The following is a 16,849-nucleotide window of genomic DNA, read 5'->3' on the forward strand; positions in this document are numbered from 1 at the left end:
GGTCAAGATGAATGGCTTAAAAGTTCGTTCTTCGTTTTAAAATAAGGTATAAAATTTCGTCTTTCACACACGACTCCGCGCATAGTTATTCATTTCAACCCCGAAACTGAAACCCGTTCATTTCCATTTAAGAATTCCGCATAAAGTAGTAAAGAAGTTCTGGTTTTTTTTCAGACAACACAAAGAAAAATAATAAGAAGCAACAGTTAAGCGCCCCTAAACTAATTCCATTTTTCTTTTTATCTCTTTTGAAAAGTCGTTGTCATTCCTTCCTTACATAGCCTTGGCGGCCTGAGGGGGGTTCAGCTTCTTGCCATCCTTGTTGTACCTGATACGAGGAGGGGGAGCACGGTTGCGACGACCTTCCCGGGAGCGGACACTATAGGATAATTATTAGCTTTATGTTCGTTCTCGAATTCGATGATGGTTCGACGCATTCATCGTTGCTTTGGGTTGGTGGTGGCGTACCGAACGATCTTGCCGTGGATAGCGCAGGAGACGCAGTACTGCAGCTTCAGGTACATCTTGGGGACGGCGTAGTCGGTGAAGACGGAGGCGTCCGAGATATCACCTGTAAAGTTGGGAAAGAACCAGTCAGTCCATGCTGTTTTCCAAAATGGTGTCGAATTCCGTTCACTCGTGCGTCGCGCTGTTGTATCTCTTCCACTGTTCCCATTGTCGTATTCCGGTCGGATATCTTTCGGTTCGAGTCGTTGCATACACACACGTACGGACGCACACGCATACAGAACACACCCCCCACTCCCAGCTCTTTCGGAATGAACAGACAGCGCGCGCGGACGGTTTCGGGAAGAACTCATGGAGAATCGTGGAACGTACGGATGGCAGCGGACTCGACCATGTTGCGGATGGTGAATCTCTTGATGGCCTTGTCCTTGGGAGTGCAGCGAGCGCAGTTGGAGCAGCGCACGGGCTTGACGTGGCCGCGGCCGTTCTTGTTACGACCGCTGTGAAAGAGGTTAGTTTATCGGTATCTTCTTTGGTTTTTGCGAATTTCCATGTTTTCGATTTAGATTTCGCCATTTCTTCAATCTTTCTTTTGATTTTCCTCAAAATCACACAACACTGTACGATAGCCGGGCCATTCTGTGGCAAATGTATGGCGAGTTTTTCGTGCGGCCGTCCTCATTCAGGTGTGCGTAGATTGTGTATTTATATATATGGCATATGGCATGGCATGGATGGATAGGATAGGAAAGGGTTCGGTCTTACTTGTTCGCCCTCTTCTTGACCATCTTGACGGATTTCTCTGCAGCAACGGGTCAGAGAATGTAAGTCAGGGAGAAGGGGAAGGGAGGTTGTCGCGTACTTGGCTGTCGGGTTTGGTTGTCGTAAAGGCTCCGGAGTCGTCTCTTCGGGATGAGGTTGTGTCGGGTTTGTGTGGTAGCCCTATGCCCTTAAGCGAGCTGGGTCACGGGATGAGTGGCCTCAGGCGGGTAATGTTAAAAATAGACACCTGAGGCAGCAGAGGGGTGACATCCGCGAGAGTGGCGGAGGGTGGCCTGACCGCCTCTGCCTCAGGCAATCGGCAAAGAAAAGACGGAAAAGTTGGGTGATCAAACTTAGTTCACGTGCCGTGTCCCGAAGCAGCCTAGCGCACAAGGCCCTTCCCGACCCAAAGTTACGGTACACCAATACGGTATTCTGTTTACTCAGGCCGAGTATCGTGAGTGGTCCCGCTGGCATCCCTCTTTCTCCCTGAAACTGTCATTAACAGCAAATAGTTCGGCCAGCCGAATCCACATGAGATTCCCCCCTGGGTTTGGCTTGGTGGCTGTTGGCTGTCTGCCGTATCTTTCTCGTCCCTCCAGATCATCGTGTTGTGTCTCGCTCTCCCTCTTTTGCTCTTCTTCTTCTTCTACCTTTCCGTCTGTCTTCCTTGCGTGACTTGTCTCTGGTTCATTACCACTCCTCAATCCTCGTTCGTCCTTTCACCGGGGGGTCCGTGTTCTCCATTCCACCGCTCCGCTGCATTCTCCGCTCTCTCTTGACCGGTTCGTGAGACACAGACCTGCCAGCCTACCACAGGTCCGCCATTCCGGTTCGGCGCCATGTCATCCACACCCACTTTTAAGGGAACCATTAGCCACAAGACTGTCGGTAGAGGCAGGCTGCCCGACTTTGACAGTCACATTCCACGTCCTCGCCCGGAGACTTCCTCTACAACTCATACCCCCCAGACCGCGTCCAGCGACATTGGCAGTTCCACCATGAGTGCCGCCAGCAGCCGTCAGAGGCAAAACCAGTCCAAGCGCGATGAGGTATGGCACGCTTTTCCCCCTTTGGATTGTTTGCAACGGCCCCGGAGAAAAAGGAGGTGAACATTGAAAAAAATCTTGCCTTGCAAGTCTTTTTTCAGTTTTCGAAAACATGTTTGCTCAATGCCTCCCATTGACTTTTTTCTAATCCTCATGGACTTAGGCTATCCGACGAAAATTGGAGGCCGACCTCAACAAGAAGAGACATGCCCCGGCGCGAGCAAACCGCTCCCGCAAAGCTCCCCCCGGCACTGTCCTCGCATTGAAACCTAGCCAAGCCCTTCAGATCAAGCCGAACACCTCCATCGCCGAAGCCGCCCAGTTGATGGCCGCGAAGAGGGAAGACTGCGTGCTTGTAACTGACGATGATGACCGGATTGCTGGTATCTTCACCGCTAAGGACCTCGCCTTCCGCGTGGTCGGCACTGGCCTGAAGGCGCGAGAAATCACCGTGTCTGAGATTATGACCAAGAACCCCCTGTGCGCGAGAACGGATACCAGTGCTACCGATGCTCTCGACCTCATGGTTCGGAAAGGATTCAGACATTTGCCGGTTATGGACGAGAACCAGGATATCTCGGGTGTTCTCGATATCACAAAGTGCTTCTACGATGCGATGGAGAAGTTGGAGCGTGCATACAGTTCGTCGCGCAAGCTCTACGATGCATTGGAGGGTGTGCAGACGGAACTCGGTTCCAGTCAGCCCCAGCAGATCATCCAGTATGTGGAAGCGCTACGACACAAGATGTCCGGCCCTACGCTGGAGACCGTCTTGGACGGTATGCCCCCGACCACTGTCTCCGTCCGCACCACGGTCAAAGATGCGGCGGCTCTGATGAAGGAACACCACACCACTGCTCTGCTCGTACAGGATCAGGGCTCTATCACGGGTATCTTCACTAGCAAGGACATTGTGCTGCGTGTCATTGCTCCCGGTCTTGACCCGTCCACCTGCAGCGTCGTCCGTGTGATGACCCCTCACCCCGATTTCGCCCCCAGCGACATGAGTATCCAGGCTGCGCTCCGGAAGATGCACGGTCAGTCACTCCACCTACCCCCCCAGCAACGCTCGAGAGAAGAAACTAATACCGGGGTTGTATAGATGGACATTACCTCAACCTGCCCGTTATGAACGATGCGGGTGAGATTGTAGGAATGGTGGATGTGCTGAAGCTCACGTACGCCACCTTGGAACAGGTCAGTAACAGTATCTATACAATAGGGCAAGGCATTTCGGTTAACAGGTAGTCAGATCAACACCATGCAGTCTCACGATGATGAAGGCCCGGCATGGAACAAGTTTTGGCTGTCAATGGACCACGAGTCTGATTCCATGGTCTCGGGAAGCCAGCAGCCCGCGCAGCGGTCAGTACTCAGCCCTGAGTCTCCGAAGGCTAGTTATGACGCTCGAGACAGCGTTCTCCCCAACGAATCAGCTTCTCACCATGGCGGCGACGAGCACTCTGAATACCACGTGGACCCGCACCACGGAGAGCACGTCCCCTTCCCGTTCAAGTTCAAGGCTCCCAGCGGCCGTGTGCACCGTGTGAACGTGTTCCCCTCTGCTGGCATTGCTGAGCTGGTCGCTCAGGTCTCGGCCAAGCTGGGCCCCGAGGCGGAGGCAGTGGGAGGCGTTCCCAGCTGTGACGAGGGCAAGCTGAGCAACACGGGCTACGCTCTGAGCTACCTGGACAACGAGGGCGACACCGTGTCGATCACCACCGACCAAGATCTGGCAGATGCCGTCAGCCTTGCCCGTCAATCGCATCGTGACAAGGTCGATCTCTTCGTCCACGACCCTACGCAGCCTCCTATTCCTGCTACCCTTGAACCCCAGCCGGCGCCAGTCCGCCCCGTCGAGGAGAAGAGTGTTACTCCCGAAGACCGGTCTGAGGAAGAGCCCCTGGTGACGAAGCCCCGGGCTCCTTCCTTCCCCGCGCACCAGCCCGAAGAGCAGTTCATCGCCGGTGTGCCCAACGAGCTGCTGCTTCCGGGAGCGATCGTGACCCTGGCCGCTGTCATTGCGGGAGTATTCATCCTGAGCCGGGCCACTTCCCGGTAAAGAGATGGTTCTTCTCCGTGGCCGTGATGAAAGAAAGCAAGTACCCTTGTATCTATTTCCTTTTTCGACGTCTCCTTTCGCGTGTCATATATCTGTAACCCCCAGAGCGTTTCGTTTGTGTGGCTAGTTTCTAATTATGCATTGGTCAATCTCCTTCCCTACATGTGGCGGTGGCCCAGTCCTAATTGTGCCTGTTTAATCTGTTCGGATACCGTTAGAGTTCGTTGAGAGCGTAAGATTACAATGGCATAATAGCATGTTCTGTTCCCATACAGGGAAGGGTATAGACTACTACCCACCATTAGTATGTAACCATCCTCATGGTCAGACTTTTCTTCTAAGTACCAGATAGCAAATTTGTTCAATATACATAATAACTCCCAGTATAGCCAAGGGCTGTTCCTGGATTCATTGCCGAATCCTGCAAGAGGGGTCGACTGCCTGGCTGCCTGAAGTGCTTACCGGAATGAGACTAGCGCGGCGGCCTTGTAAGTGGGAATTTTGGGATTTTGGAGAATTCTGATTGGGGCGTCAAAGAGCAGAAAGCCGTGAAGGAAGTCGATTCTGATTATTATTGTCACTTTTGGTTTGGAACTTCGCTCCCCCAAAGAAAGACTAACCCATCTCCCTTCACCATCAAACATCCTTTCTCTCTCTCTCTTTCTCACTATCTTCTAAGCCTCGCGCTATTTCCGGGCCCCTCCCTTCTTCCTTGCGGCCCCCCTCCTGTTCTCCCGCAGCTCTCTGTCCGGCTGCGATGCTGAGCTGGAGATTTACCCGTGCTGGTACCTATAATTGATTGATCTTCACTCTACTCTTTTTTTTTTCTCTTCCCTTACTATTTTTTCCCTGGCCGGGTTGCTCGTTCGTTGATTGACCTGTCTGGTTGCTTGGTGCCCATACCGCCCTCCCTCTTCCCCCTCGACTGGTCAACTTATTTCTTCCCCCACCAAAACAATTTCTCTTCCAAAGGGCCAGAAAAAAAAAGTCCCTTTCAAATCAACCACCACCCCCACCCCTACCACTTGGGTTCACCGCTGGACCCCGTGTCTCTTAATCTCCCGCGATCTTGGTGGTTTTCAGCTCGGGTTGATTGTTCGCACTTGAGCTGTCAAAATGTCGCTACTCCCCCCCGAGGTCCACTCGGCGCTCTCGCAGCTCCTGCGCGCGCTGTCCACCCCCGACAACACCATTCGTGCTCAGGCGGAGGAACAACTGAACAATGATTGGATTCAAGGCCGTCCCGATGTCCTGCTAATGGGCCTGGCAGAGCAGATCCAGGGTGCGGAGGATGTGCTAGTAAGTGCCCTGCTTGGCTTCCCCTCGGTGGGCCCTTGAAGGACGTTGGTCCAAGACAATCGAGTCAAAGATCAGCACCCCAGTCTATTTCCGGCGTGTTCTTTCGCTCCGGTCTAGTGGCAGATAAAAGGAAAACAAAGGAAACAAAGGTGTTTCGCGTTCATGTTGCTCATCGTTGGATCTCCCACCCAGACACGTTCTTTCTCCGCCGTTCTCTTCAGAAGAATCGCGACCAAGACACGAAAAGACCCCGTCACGAACGAGGCCAAGGAGCTCTTTTCGACCCTCACCGGCGAACAGAGGTTGATCATCCGTCAGAAGCTGGTGACTTGCTTGACCAGCGAGTCCGTCACAGATACCCGCAAGAAGATCGGCGACGCCGTAGCCGAGATTGCCAGACAGTACACCGATAATGGTAGGCACCGTGAAGGACCTCTCTTCGTATTGGATCGTTTCAATCTGATACATGTGGTTTAGGCGACCAATGGCCCGAGCTGCTCGGCGTCCTCTTCCAGGCCAGCCAGTCCCCCGACGCCGGTCTGCGTGAGGCCGCTTTCCGCATCTTCAACACGACCCCCGGTATCATCGAGAAGCCCCACGAGGAGGCCGTTGTCGGTGTGTTCAGCAAGGGTTTCAAGGATGACGTTGTCTCAGTATGTCGAGCACATTATCCCCGACGGGCTTGAGGCCCCCAAGCCGTATGCTGATCGTCGTGTGTACAGGTGCGCATTGCTGCCATGGAGGCCTTCGCTTCGTTCTTCCGCTCGATCCCCAAGAAGTCCCAGCCCAAGTTCTTCTCCCTCATGCCCGATCTGCTCAACATTCTGCCTCCGTTGAAGGAGTCGTCTGAGAGCGAGGAGCTCTCCTCCGCCTTTTTGTCTCTGATCGAGTTGGCCGAGATCTGCCCCAAGATGTTCAAGACCATGTTCAACAACCTCGTTACGTTCAGTATCAGCGTCATTGCCGACAAGGACCTCAGTGACCAGGTCCGCCAGAATGCTCTCGAGTTGATGGCTACCTTCTCCGACTATGCGCCCTCGATGTGCAAGAAGAACTCCGAGTTCGCTCAGCAGATGGTGACCCAGTGTCTGAGCTTGATGACGGACATTGGTGTTGATGATGAAGATGCTTCCGAGTGGAATGCGTCGGAGGATGTACGTTTCGTTCTAACATGCTACGTAGTCGTTTTTGCACTGACGTATTACAGCTCGACTTGGAAGAAAGCGACCTCAACCACGTTGCGGGTGAACAGTGCATGGACCGTCTGGCCAACAAGCTGGGTGGTCAGATCATCCTCCCCGCGACCTTTGCCTGGATCCCTCGCATGATGTCCTCGTCTGCCTGGCGCGACCGCCATGCGGCTCTCATGGCCATCTCCGCCATCTCGGAAGGCTGCCGCGACCTGATGGTCGGCGAATTGGACCAGGTGTTGCGACTGGTCGTCCCCGCTCTTCAGGACCCCCACCCGCGCGTGCGCTATGCTGGCTGCAACGCTCTGGGCCAGATGAGCACCGATTTCGCCGGTACCATGCAGGAGAAGTACCACGCCGTGGTGCTGACCAACATCATCCCCGTGCTCAACAGCACCGAGCCCCGGGTCCAGGCGCACGCGGCCGCGGCCCTGGTCAACTTCTGCGAGGAGGCCGAGAGAAAGGTGCTGGAACCGTACCTTGCCGATCTCCTGCAGCACCTGCTGCTGTTGCTGCGCAGCACCAAGCGCTACGTGCAGGAGCAGGCCCTGTCAACGATCGCCACCATCGCCGACTCGGCTGAGAATGCCTTCGAGCAATACTACGATACCCTGATGCCTTTGCTGTTCAACGTCTTGAAGGAGGAGCAGTCCAAGGAATACCGCCTGCTTCGCGCCAAGGCAATGGAGTGCGCCACGCTGATCGCTCTGGCTGTCGGCAAGGAGAAGATGGGCCAGGACGCGCTGAACCTGGTGCAGCTGCTGGGCAACATTCAACAGAACATTGTCGATGCGGACGACCCGCAATCGCAGTACCTTCTCCACTGCTGGGGCCGTATGTGCCGGGTGTTGGGCCAGGACTTTGTCCCTTACCTTCCCGGTGTCATGCCGCCTTTGTTGACAGTTGCCGCTGCCAAGGCTGACATTCAGCTCCTCGACGACGAGGACCAGATCGACCAGGTCGAGCAGGACGAGGGCTGGGAGCTGGTGCCTCTCAAGGGCAAGATCATCGGTATCAAGACCAGCGCGCTGGAGGACAAGAACACTGCCATCGAGCTCATCACGATCTACGCGCAGATCCTGGAGGCTGCGTTCGAGCCGTATGTTCTGGAGACCATGGAGAAGATTGCTGTCCCCGGACTTGCCTTCTTCTTCCACGACCCCGTGCGGGTGTCGTCTGCTAAGCTGATCCCCCAGCTCCTGAACGCCTACAAGAAGGCGCATGGCGACCAGTCGGCTGGATTTGCCGGCATCTGGAACAAGGTGGCGGAGAAGATCATCGAAGTGCTCAGCGCCGAGCCCACGGTTGACACGCTGGCGGAGATGTACCAGTGCTTCTACGAGTCGGTGGAAGTGGTGGGCCGGAGCTGCCTGACGCAGCAGCACATGCAGGCCTTCATCGAGTCGGCCAAGTCGACGCTGGAGGACTACCAGGTCCGCGTGAAGGCACGTCTCGAGGACCGCGCGGAGGCGGACGACGGCGAGGAGGACAACCTCGACTACGAATATGCGATTGAGGACGACCAGAACCTGCTCAGTGACATGAACAAGGCGTTCCACAGCATCTTCAAGAACCAGGGCACGACGTTCCTGCCGACGTGGGAGCAGCTGATGGCCTTCTACGATGCGTTCATTACCAGCCAGGACCCGACACAGCGGCAGTGGGCGCTGTGCATCATGGACGATGTGCTCGAGTTCTGCGGGCCCGAGTCGTGGAACTACAAGGACCACATCATGCAGCCCCTGGCAGCCGGTCTGCAGGATCCGAATGCGGCCAACCGCCAGGCGGCGGCGTACGGCGTGGGCGTGGCGGCCCAGAAGGGCGGCCCCGCCTGGGCCGACTTTGTGGCGGCCAGCATCCCCAGCCTGTTCCAGGTGACGCAGATCAACCAGGCCCGCAGCGAGGAGCACGTCTTCGCGACGGAGAACGCCTCGGCCAGTATTGCCAAGATCCTGCACTACAACGCCAGCAAGGTGCAGAACGCGCAGGAGATTGTGGCCAACTGGATCGGCACGCTCCCGATTACATTCGATGAGGAGGCGGCCCCGTATGCCTACTCCTTCCTTGCGCAGCTGATCGACCAGTAAGATTCCAGTTGCTTTCCTTTAATAGTACTCAATGATGATAACTAACCGATTTGCTATAGACAAAACCCCGTGGTGATGTCCAACGCCGACAAGGTGTTCGGACACATTGTGCAGGCACTGGAAGCGGAGACGCTGCAGGGCCAGACAGCCGGCCGGGTGGCCAACTCGGCAAAGCAGCTGGTGGCCGCGACAGGGCTGAACGCCGAGCAGATCCTGGCGGGTGTCAACCCGGACAACCAGGCTGCCGTGCGCAGCTACTTCCAGTGAGTCTTGTGTCTTGCAAATGATATGATATAAACCACATTGGGGGATGATAGTCAGGTTTGGGAAATGTTCATATGTCATGAGTTGAAATGAGAATATTGCGATGTGATAAGGACAACAGCAACAACAATAACCAATAAGGATATGGGATTTTCTTTTTATTTATTTTTTTCCTTCGACCGTTATTTAATATCTCCCTGCTATTGTTATGCTTTTTATTGCTAAAGGTGTATAGCGGTTTCAAGAGAAGAAGACCAAGACGAGACGTAGTAGTCGGGAGCCATAATAAGCCGAATACATACATAACTACTTACATATACCACATATCTTCACTTTGAATCCTATCCAACAACCCTATGTACTCCTTAGTACACTATAAAGACAGAAATAGAGAGACTGTCTAAGCAACCATGTCCAAAATCTCCAACACCTGCGCCTTCTCCTTCAACGGCACCACATTCGCCCGACACCATCGATCACGCAGACTATGTTCCGCCAACGCATCGAACTGATCCCGCCCCACCCCGACCGCCTGCAACGACCGCGGCAGCCCTAACTCTCGAATCACGGCGTCCAGCACATCCCCGAGATCAAGTTCTGTTGCTGCATCTGCATAATGTTTGCGCACGACCCCGGCTACGCCCTCCTGTCGAAGGAGGAAATCGCGTAGTTTGGTCTGTCGGGGAATTATATCGCTGTGATGCTTTGCGTTGTATTTGCATACGGCGGGGAGGAGAATACAGCTTGTTTCGCCGTGGGGGACGCCGAGGGGGCCGAGCTAGATTTATCGTAGATCATAGTAGTTAGTTTTCAGGTTATACTAAAGTATACAATAATTGATCATGAATGGAAAATGGTGGAGGGGAGAGGAGGGAGGGATTACCTGATGTCCAATGCCATGACTCGCTCCCAAAGGCAACCCGGCCGAACAAGCAGCCATAGCATCCACACTGCCCAACGCACAATCCAATCTCGCTGCTTTTCCTCCGTCATCTTCATCATCATCTTTATTTAGTAGCTTACATCTCACCAACCCCGGGACCAACAATCCCAACGCATGTAACGCCAATCGGTCCGTCTCCTCCGTCACCCCATCTTTACTCCCCACTCCGGAGGAAAGATACGTCTCGACGCAGTGATCCACTGCGCGAATCCCCGTTCCTAACCAGATCCGCTCGGGAGTCGTGGCTGTGAGTTCGGGGTCTAGAATGACGAGCTGCGGGCCGCGACTCGGTGCCCCGAAGGAGTATTTCCGTCGCGAGGTGTCGTGAGTGGCGCCTGCGAAGGAGGAGTATTCGCCTGCGGAGAGTGAGGTGGGGATTGAGATGATGGGGATAGATGGCGGCTTTATGGGTGGGTTGGGGGTCGGTGGTTCGGTGGTTAGAGTGAGGAGTGTGTCCGGGGTGGTGGTGTTGTTGGATATTGCCTGTATATCATTTTTACCACAGTATATTAATTAGTAACTATGGGTTATGTATGTTTGTGATGTGGTTGTAGATTCGGATGGATAGGGGTTTTATTACCAATGCAACCACCTTCGCGGCATCGGTTAGACTCCCCCCGCCTAAAGTGATCAGGAGATCTGCCTCCGCGGCTTGGGCGTCGCGGACTACTTCTAGCACTTCCGACCAGAGTGTGTGGCTTTGCATGCCAATGCGCGTGCCTGCTATTTTGTCCTGTCCCAGGGCGCGAGTTAGACGATCGAGGGCGTCGGTGTTGCGGGCGAGCGAGGCGGAGCAGAGGATGTAGATGCTTGAGGCGTGGAAGATGTCGGTGATGTGGTGGGCTGTCGCGATGGGAAAGGGGATGCCGTAGGAAAGGAGAGGCCGCGGACGGTCGGCGAAGGCTGGACGGAGAGTTTCTGTCATATTGTTGAAATATCGAGTGGTGTATACTGGGTAGTTGGGAGTTGGGTGGTTGTGATGGGGATGATGGATTAAGAAGTGAAATGGCAAGTATGACACTTATATACACTCTGTGAAGAGGGCTAGATGTGGGCTCTGCCTGTCAGCAGACTACAAGTATCCCAATCAAGGGGAATGTATTTCTTGAAGTAGTTGGGATGTATCAAAGACCCGCGAGGATGTGGGAGGTGGGGCTTGGCGGGGCGGAGCGGAGGTGATGTCATTCAAGATTCATACAGTTATTCTTGTCAACTTGTTTCAATATTCAAGTTCAATCATCACTACGACGGTCCAACTCCCTAACGCCCTCCAAAGCCAGCAGCAAGATATCCTCCCTGTCTGAATTAGTACATATTAAGACATTCTTCCCCCAATCTACGCCGTCCGCTCCTCTTCGTCCACTGCCGCCCGCAATTCCCATACAATGTCGTAGCATTCCGCCAGCAACCCGTTCACACTGCCCTGACCTTCGGGGATATCCGTGCCCACGTAGAACTTGCCGTCCACGCGCATGTTGTCAATCGAGTTGAGCTATTGCATGGTCGTTAGTGTCGGCCCCTCACATCTGAGAATGTCGCACCCACCTTCATGCTGTACGGATAGAGCTCGCGCGAGTTCGATACGCCCCCGGACTCCTGCACCTCCAGCAAACATTTGCGCAGCGTCTGCAGCTGGTTGTACACTGGCAACAGCGCCTCCGACACCGGCTCCGAGGAGATCAGTAGCGCATAGATGTACGCGTAACTACGTCGGATCAGGTACAGTAATGTCTACACCCAAGTCAGCATGAACCAGTAGTACCCCCGATGCGACTCACCCTCTGCGCATGAATGTCTGCTACATTGCCCTCCGCATCCACAAAGTTGCCGTTCACCCGTGCCTCGTCGATTCGGTCGAGCTTGCGCTGGTAACCAAACAGGTCTGTCTCACGGAGCGACCATGCCTGCGTCACAGCTAGCCGGTCCAGCTGGTTGCGAATCTCAATCAGTTTGTCATACTGTTCCTTGAAGCGCTCGTCGATCTTCCCTTGTCTGCGACAATATCAGCACGGGCCCCTACCATGCTGCCATCCATACATACCGCTCTAGCACAATCTCCGTCCAGAGCCAACACCGTTCCATCAGCTGCTTGACGTCTTGCTGGGCACCGGAGAGCGGCACTCCCTCAGCATCCACGAATTGTCCGTCTTTCATCCCCTCCTCAATCTTCTTCAGCTGAGTCCGAAGCGCGGTGACCTCGGATGAGGAAAACTACCAGTGTCAGCTTGCACGCATCCGATCGGCAAGGGTGCACTACCTTGGAGCGCGTGTTCACGGCCGCCGTCGATCGCAAAATGGAGACAAGTGTCTCATGTGTAGCCGCCAGTTCCGGGCCCAGCTTGGCCAGACCACTCTGCAACTTCTCCAACAGCAGTTGACATTTCTCCAGACGGCTCTCGAGCAGGGTGATAAGGGCGGGGGAATAAGCTTGGCGGCATCGCTCGAGGGTTTCGTTCATGTTCGCAAGGGTCTTAGTGATGGAGATCAGGTCTTTGGAGCTGTAGAAGCCGGCCTCTTCCAGGTGGTCAAGGAGGCGCTGAAGGATTAGTAGGGGGCTGTGCCACGGAGATGATCACGCATACCTGCACGGTCGTCGCAAGAGAGTACCTGCATTACAGCAACAAAGATGTTAGTATAGTTCACCTTCTATCCCATACCGAACCGAAGAAACGTACACGGCAGGAGCTTCATTGTTGCGACCAACGGTCAGGAAGAGCAGCGAAATGAGCTGAAAGCAATCGTCAAGAACATAGTCCACTAGAACACCGCTCAAGTCAGCATTCCTATAATCGCCATCATCCATACACAGGCCCACTCAGTGCTAACGTCGATTATGTGCCGCCCGCCGGCGATCCTGTTCCTTGCGCGCGGCATTGAGCTTTTCTACCTCGGCGACCACCTCTTCATACAGAGGAAGAACATCGCGAGACTTGATATATGAAGACTTGTCCTGTTTGAGCAGGATGAGGGCATCGCGAGTGCGCAAGAGGCGCTCGAGAATTGGCTGCTCTTTCGGGTCCAGCGGGGCGGGGACAGCGGGGGAGTCCATGCTGCTGGAGAGGGGAGAGGGGAGGGGAGGAGGGGGGGGGAAAAAGATATCGATAAAGAAGTTATGAATCGGGGAGACACGGAGATGCGGATGAAGCGGAATTCAAAGATACCTCAGAGATGATTCTAAATCAGCGAAACAACAGCCCAGCCAGGTAGATCGTATTTAGAAATGAGATACATCCGCATTGGAGAGAAGTCGAACGGGCGGAACGCAACGTGAAGCCCATCAGGCGATGATGGCATTGCCAAGCGATCTGGCCCGAAGCGGGCTAGCGCAGAGTCACGGGCGAGGGGCGGCGGCACTAGTCCCAAACAGGAGCAGCCCTAAGCGAGGGCTTCTGCGGCGCTCAACACACAACTTCCGTTCAGGGCGAAGCGTTAGTCACTCACCGTCCGACTCCCCTTCTCGACCAGGCCGTTACAAAAAAGTCTCCCGTCCTTCTCTTCCTCTTTTTATCCCCATCCCTCTCGAGACTCCAGTCCAGTCCAACCCCCCCGTCGACCACCATGTCTACTGCCGAGCTCGCTTGCTCCTACGCCGCCCTCATCCTCGCCGATGACGGCGTCGAGGTCACCGTACGTATTGACCCTTGATTTCAACCCGGGCATTGGAATGGCAGGCAAGAATGGGACAAGGTGTTGGGAAAGAGCAGGAAAAATATGAAGGTGTCGCGCGAAAAGAGATGGATCCGGAGGATATCAAGAAATCGGAACATGCAACAACTGCCGGGTTGGAAAATTCGAGGTTATAGGATCAAATTTGGACTAATCGTGGAATCTCATCAATACAGGCCGACAAGCTCCAGACTCTCCTGACCGCCGCCAAGGTTCCCGAGGTTGAGCCCATCTGGACTTCCATCTTCGCCAAGGTAAATTGAACTCCGTCCAAGTTTCGCAACACATCAGTTTCATCGTCGCATGCGATTCGCGATTCACCCGACTATTCACCACCACCATCTGGAACCAAAACACACAAGACTTACACATCGGTTTTCCCATAGGCTCTCGAGGGCAAGGACATCAAGGATCTCCTGACCAACGTCGGCTCCGGTGGTGCTGCCGCCCCCGTTGCTGCTGCCGGTGGTGCTGCTGCCCCCGCCGAGGCTGCCCCCGCTGAGGAGAAGGAAGAAGGTACGGAACATACAACATATCCATTGCCTTGGCGATTGCAATGGTCGGGCATTAGAAAAGGAACATCTGGGCTAACTTCTATACAGAGAAGGAGGAGTCCGACGAGGACATGGGCTTCGGTCTTTTCGACTAAGCGTCTTCAATCGTTCGGGTTCTCTAATTTTTCCTTTTCTATCTCGTTTCCTTACTACCTCCTATTCGCCCCCTCGCATTTCTTGTACCTGATACTACGCGACCGCACGAAGACCAAAAAGGGAAAATTAAAAGAAAGAATGAACGGACAAGGACATCCGGTGGGACTGGGCGCTCTGCTCGCATGATAGGCTCTGTCGTTGAAAAAAAGAACCAGAAGTGTCTCTCTTACGTAGTACTTTCTGGGGAAGGGAAAATCGGATGGCCGTTGGGATTCCGGTTTTTCCTGGAGGGGGCGAAGAGATTCGGCTTCGGCTCCTTGTGTCTGATGTTGTGTGTGCTTGTTGCTACTATGCTATATGGCGTGTTTCTTTCGAGCTTAGGTGCCCCAGCTCTCCTGCAATGTCTGTCATGCGACCATGAGCAAAACCTCTGTTCCCACTGTTTCCATATGTTCTATAATTGTAGATGTAGAAAACCAGTAATTGGGAATTTATAGGTATACTAGTATACTATACTATACTATACTCCGCCTTGCCCTGTGCACCACTTCCCCATACATCAAACCCACCAATTAATATTGAATATACATCAACAACAAATCAATATCAAATAACAATATCCACTCCGCAATGCAAGATCGAAATCAAGATAAAAAAGAACTTTTAAGACACCGCCAGCCCATACAGAAACAAGCCCATACAGTACAATCAGTACAATCAACCAACCAACCAATAAAACAACCCCAGATAATCAAGTACTAGCTAGACACGCTAAACCATCAGCAGCATAGAACCAAGACAACTTTAGAAACAACACAACACACAACACACAACACACAACCACCAAATTAATGTTTTTCTAACAGACGCGCTAAACGGCGGCCGTGTCCTGGTCGCGCGTCGCGTAGAGTCGAAACTGCATGAAGATGGTCACGTCCTCAACCATAGTGCCGAGCGAACCAATCAGCCATGGGATATTGGTCACGATGTAGTTCTTCTCTGTCGAGTGGCAGATGATCTGTATGATGTCTTAGTCTAAGTTTATATTGAATCACGAGGATTGTAGGTGAGACTTACGCCTGCGCCATAGGTGAGATTTCCCATGAGAGACAGGATGAAGAACAGCAGCGAGAGTCCTATATTCAGATCTGTTAGCTCAATCACATTACATGCACCTGTGTGGACTAAACCGGGAGCAAAGGATATACATACCCTCACACGACTTATCGCAGTAATTCTTATAGATCTGCGGAAGTCGCGCCCTGTAACCTCATTAGCACAATCACACCCCCCAAATCATAAACACCAGAAAGCATAACATACCCAAGATAACAGACCGCACTGATATACCCCAACACCATCGCCCCAGGCGCCATATCCACGCCCCCCAGTCCCTCCTCCACCGGCGCAGGCTTCCACACGCCCGTCCGCCATGCAACCGTCCACCCCGCCATTCCAATGACACAGATGCCCAACACACTGCTGAAATTCTTCACCCACGCCTTGCGCCCCACATCATTCTCCTCGACAATCTTGGCCAGCATATCATCATTGCTGTTTTCCGCGCGGCGCGTCGAGCTCCTAGGATTGTCCACAATTTCACCACCCTGCGTATGCGCATACGCATCACTAAACCGCCGTCCCAGGAGCGGCGTCGTCGGATCAGGCGTGTGAGGTTCGAATACGGAGGATGAGGTGCGGCGGCGGTGGCGCGGCTGTCGGGAGTTCCGCACCTTGTAGTAGAGACATTGTCCGATGAGGACTCCGTCAGCGATGCAGAAGTACACGGCGATGGCGACGATCACGGGTACGAGACCTGCCCAGGCGCCTCCGATTAGGTTGGTAATATCGCCTAGGAACCAGACGAAGAGGAAGAGGAGGGAGATGGCTTCGGCGTTGCCGTTGCGGTAGTTTTCAATTAGTTGGGGGACCTGGAAGCTTGTTAGTATGGTTTTGTATAGTAGGGGAGGAGATGATGATGGAGGTCTAGAGGGCTTACGAGGAGGAAGATCCAGCAAGTGAGTGATATCGAACCCAGCAAGCCGGAGGCTGCTTCGCGAGGAGTGAGAGGGACAGAGTCGGCATTGGTAGCCGTCCAGAGAGTCGCCATTCTTGGATTGAGGTGCTGGGGGAGCAGTGAGGTGCAAGAGTTGTTGCTGGGGTTGGAGGGAAACTCTTGCGGACTGCTCGACTCAATCAATGACGGGCAGAGATAAGGGACCCTCCGACGATAGCGGTCTTATTGAGAAAATCCCTTGCCGTCCGGGCGCATGAGGTCACAGGGAGACGGAGCGCGCGATAAGAGCGGATAGTGAAAAATGAACGGTCAGCTGCTCGATTCGGAGGAATCCGACGGTTGAAGAAATTTTCATGGAATGTGTAGGAGAGAAGCACAAAGGAATGAAGCTA

The 16,849-nt window shown here is 53.9% G+C and overlaps 7 protein-coding genes across 7 annotated transcripts; 3 read left to right on the plus strand and 4 right to left on the minus strand.

The window, feature by feature from the left end:
* Window positions 1–273: 273 nt before the first annotated feature.
* ASPBRDRAFT_31590 (40S ribosomal protein eS26) lies at window positions 274–1,106 on the minus strand (the record flags this gene model as incomplete). The annotated part of the gene is made up of 4 exons (XM_067622917.1): window positions 274–379; window positions 469–571; window positions 841–968; window positions 1,093–1,106. The coding sequence occupies 4 exons, from the start codon at window positions 1,104–1,106 to the stop codon at window positions 274–276; spliced, it is 351 nt and encodes a 116-aa protein (XP_067477957.1).
* Window positions 1,107–1,745: 639 nt separating this feature from the next.
* Window positions 1,746–4,728, plus strand: ASPBRDRAFT_155855 (CBS and PB1 domain protein). Its single transcript, XM_067619394.1, has 4 exons — window positions 1,746–2,282; window positions 2,443–3,316; window positions 3,382–3,476; window positions 3,532–4,728. Exons 1-4 carry the CDS (start codon window positions 2,073–2,075, stop codon window positions 4,339–4,341), a joined length of 1,989 nt encoding a protein of 662 aa, XP_067477958.1. The 5' UTR covers window positions 1,746–2,072; the 3' UTR covers window positions 4,342–4,728.
* Window positions 4,729–5,457: 729 nt separating this feature from the next.
* ASPBRDRAFT_56481 (nuclear import receptor PSE1) lies at window positions 5,458–9,184 on the plus strand (the record flags this gene model as incomplete). The annotated part of the gene is made up of 6 exons (XM_067627574.1): window positions 5,458–5,640; window positions 5,833–6,055; window positions 6,118–6,293; window positions 6,363–6,794; window positions 6,848–8,913; window positions 8,977–9,184. 6 exons carry the CDS (start codon window positions 5,458–5,460, stop codon window positions 9,182–9,184), a joined length of 3,288 nt encoding a protein of 1,095 aa, XP_067477959.1.
* Window positions 9,185–9,581: 397 nt separating this feature from the next.
* On the minus strand, window positions 9,582–11,049 carry ASPBRDRAFT_129288 (iron-containing alcohol dehydrogenase; the record flags this gene model as incomplete). The annotated part of the gene is made up of 3 exons (XM_067618126.1): window positions 9,582–9,959; window positions 10,065–10,607; window positions 10,705–11,049. 3 exons carry the CDS (start codon window positions 11,047–11,049, stop codon window positions 9,582–9,584), a joined length of 1,266 nt encoding a protein of 421 aa, XP_067477960.1.
* A 331-nt stretch (window positions 11,050–11,380) lies between these two features.
* On the minus strand, window positions 11,381–13,173 carry ASPBRDRAFT_180929 (uncharacterized protein; the record flags this gene model as incomplete). Its single annotated transcript, XM_067619935.1, has 8 exons — window positions 11,381–11,616; window positions 11,670–11,855; window positions 11,903–12,116; window positions 12,166–12,335; window positions 12,382–12,660; window positions 12,707–12,731; window positions 12,800–12,881; window positions 12,951–13,173. The coding sequence occupies 8 exons, from the start codon at window positions 13,171–13,173 to the stop codon at window positions 11,461–11,463; spliced, it is 1,335 nt and encodes a 444-aa protein (XP_067477961.1). The 3' UTR covers window positions 11,381–11,460.
* Window positions 13,174–13,682: 509 nt separating this feature from the next.
* rpp1 (ribosomal protein P1) lies at window positions 13,683–14,569 on the plus strand (the record flags this gene model as incomplete). Its single annotated transcript, XM_067625300.1, has 4 exons — window positions 13,683–13,751; window positions 13,967–14,044; window positions 14,177–14,306; window positions 14,393–14,569. The coding sequence occupies 4 exons, from the start codon at window positions 13,683–13,685 to the stop codon at window positions 14,437–14,439; spliced, it is 324 nt and encodes a 107-aa protein (XP_067477962.1). The 3' UTR covers window positions 14,440–14,569.
* A 301-nt stretch (window positions 14,570–14,870) lies between these two features.
* On the minus strand, window positions 14,871–16,633 carry ASPBRDRAFT_633681 (PQ-loop repeat-containing protein). The gene is made up of 5 exons (XM_067628416.1): window positions 16,440–16,633; window positions 15,764–16,371; window positions 15,653–15,702; window positions 15,518–15,576; window positions 14,871–15,458 (listed from the first exon to the last, which is right to left on the minus strand). Exons 1-5 carry the CDS (start codon window positions 16,548–16,550, stop codon window positions 15,312–15,314), a joined length of 975 nt encoding a protein of 324 aa, XP_067477963.1. The 5' UTR covers window positions 16,551–16,633; the 3' UTR covers window positions 14,871–15,311.
* Between the last annotated feature and the right edge of the window lie 216 nt (window positions 16,634–16,849).

This window comes from Aspergillus brasiliensis (assembly GCF_001889945.1).
Source record: "Aspergillus brasiliensis CBS 101740 unplaced genomic scaffold ASPBRscaffold_8, whole genome shotgun sequence".
Lineage (NCBI taxonomy): Eukaryota > Fungi > Ascomycota > Eurotiomycetes > Eurotiales > Aspergillaceae > Aspergillus > Aspergillus brasiliensis.

What these genes read in the sequence shown, in the direction of transcription:
- ASPBRDRAFT_155855 (XM_067619394.1), top strand. Translation starts at nt 2,073, where the DNA reads ATGTCATCCACACCCACTTTTAAGGGAACCATTAGCCACAAGACTGTC. An exon ending in ACCAGTCCAAGCGCGATGAG is followed by an intron (nt 2,283 to 2,442) that starts GTATGGCACGCT and finishes TCATGGACTTAG; the next exon opens with GCTATCCGACGAAAATTGGA. An exon ending in CGTACGCCACCTTGGAACAG is followed by an intron (nt 3,477 to 3,531) that starts GTCAGTAACAGT and finishes ACAGGTAGTCAG; the next exon opens with ATCAACACCATGCAGTCTCA.
- ASPBRDRAFT_633681 (XM_067628416.1), bottom strand. Translation starts at nt 16,550, where the DNA reads ATGGCGACTCTCTGGACGGCTACCAATGCCGACTCTGTCCCTCTCACT. An exon ending in AGTGCGGTCTGTTATCTTGG is followed by an intron (nt 15,703 to 15,763) that starts GTATGTTATGCT and finishes ATGAGGTTACAG; the next exon opens with GGCGCGACTTCCGCAGATCT. An exon ending in ATCTCACCTATGGCGCAGGC is followed by an intron (nt 15,459 to 15,517) that starts GTAAGTCTCACC and finishes GACATCATACAG; the next exon opens with ATCATCTGCCACTCGACAGA.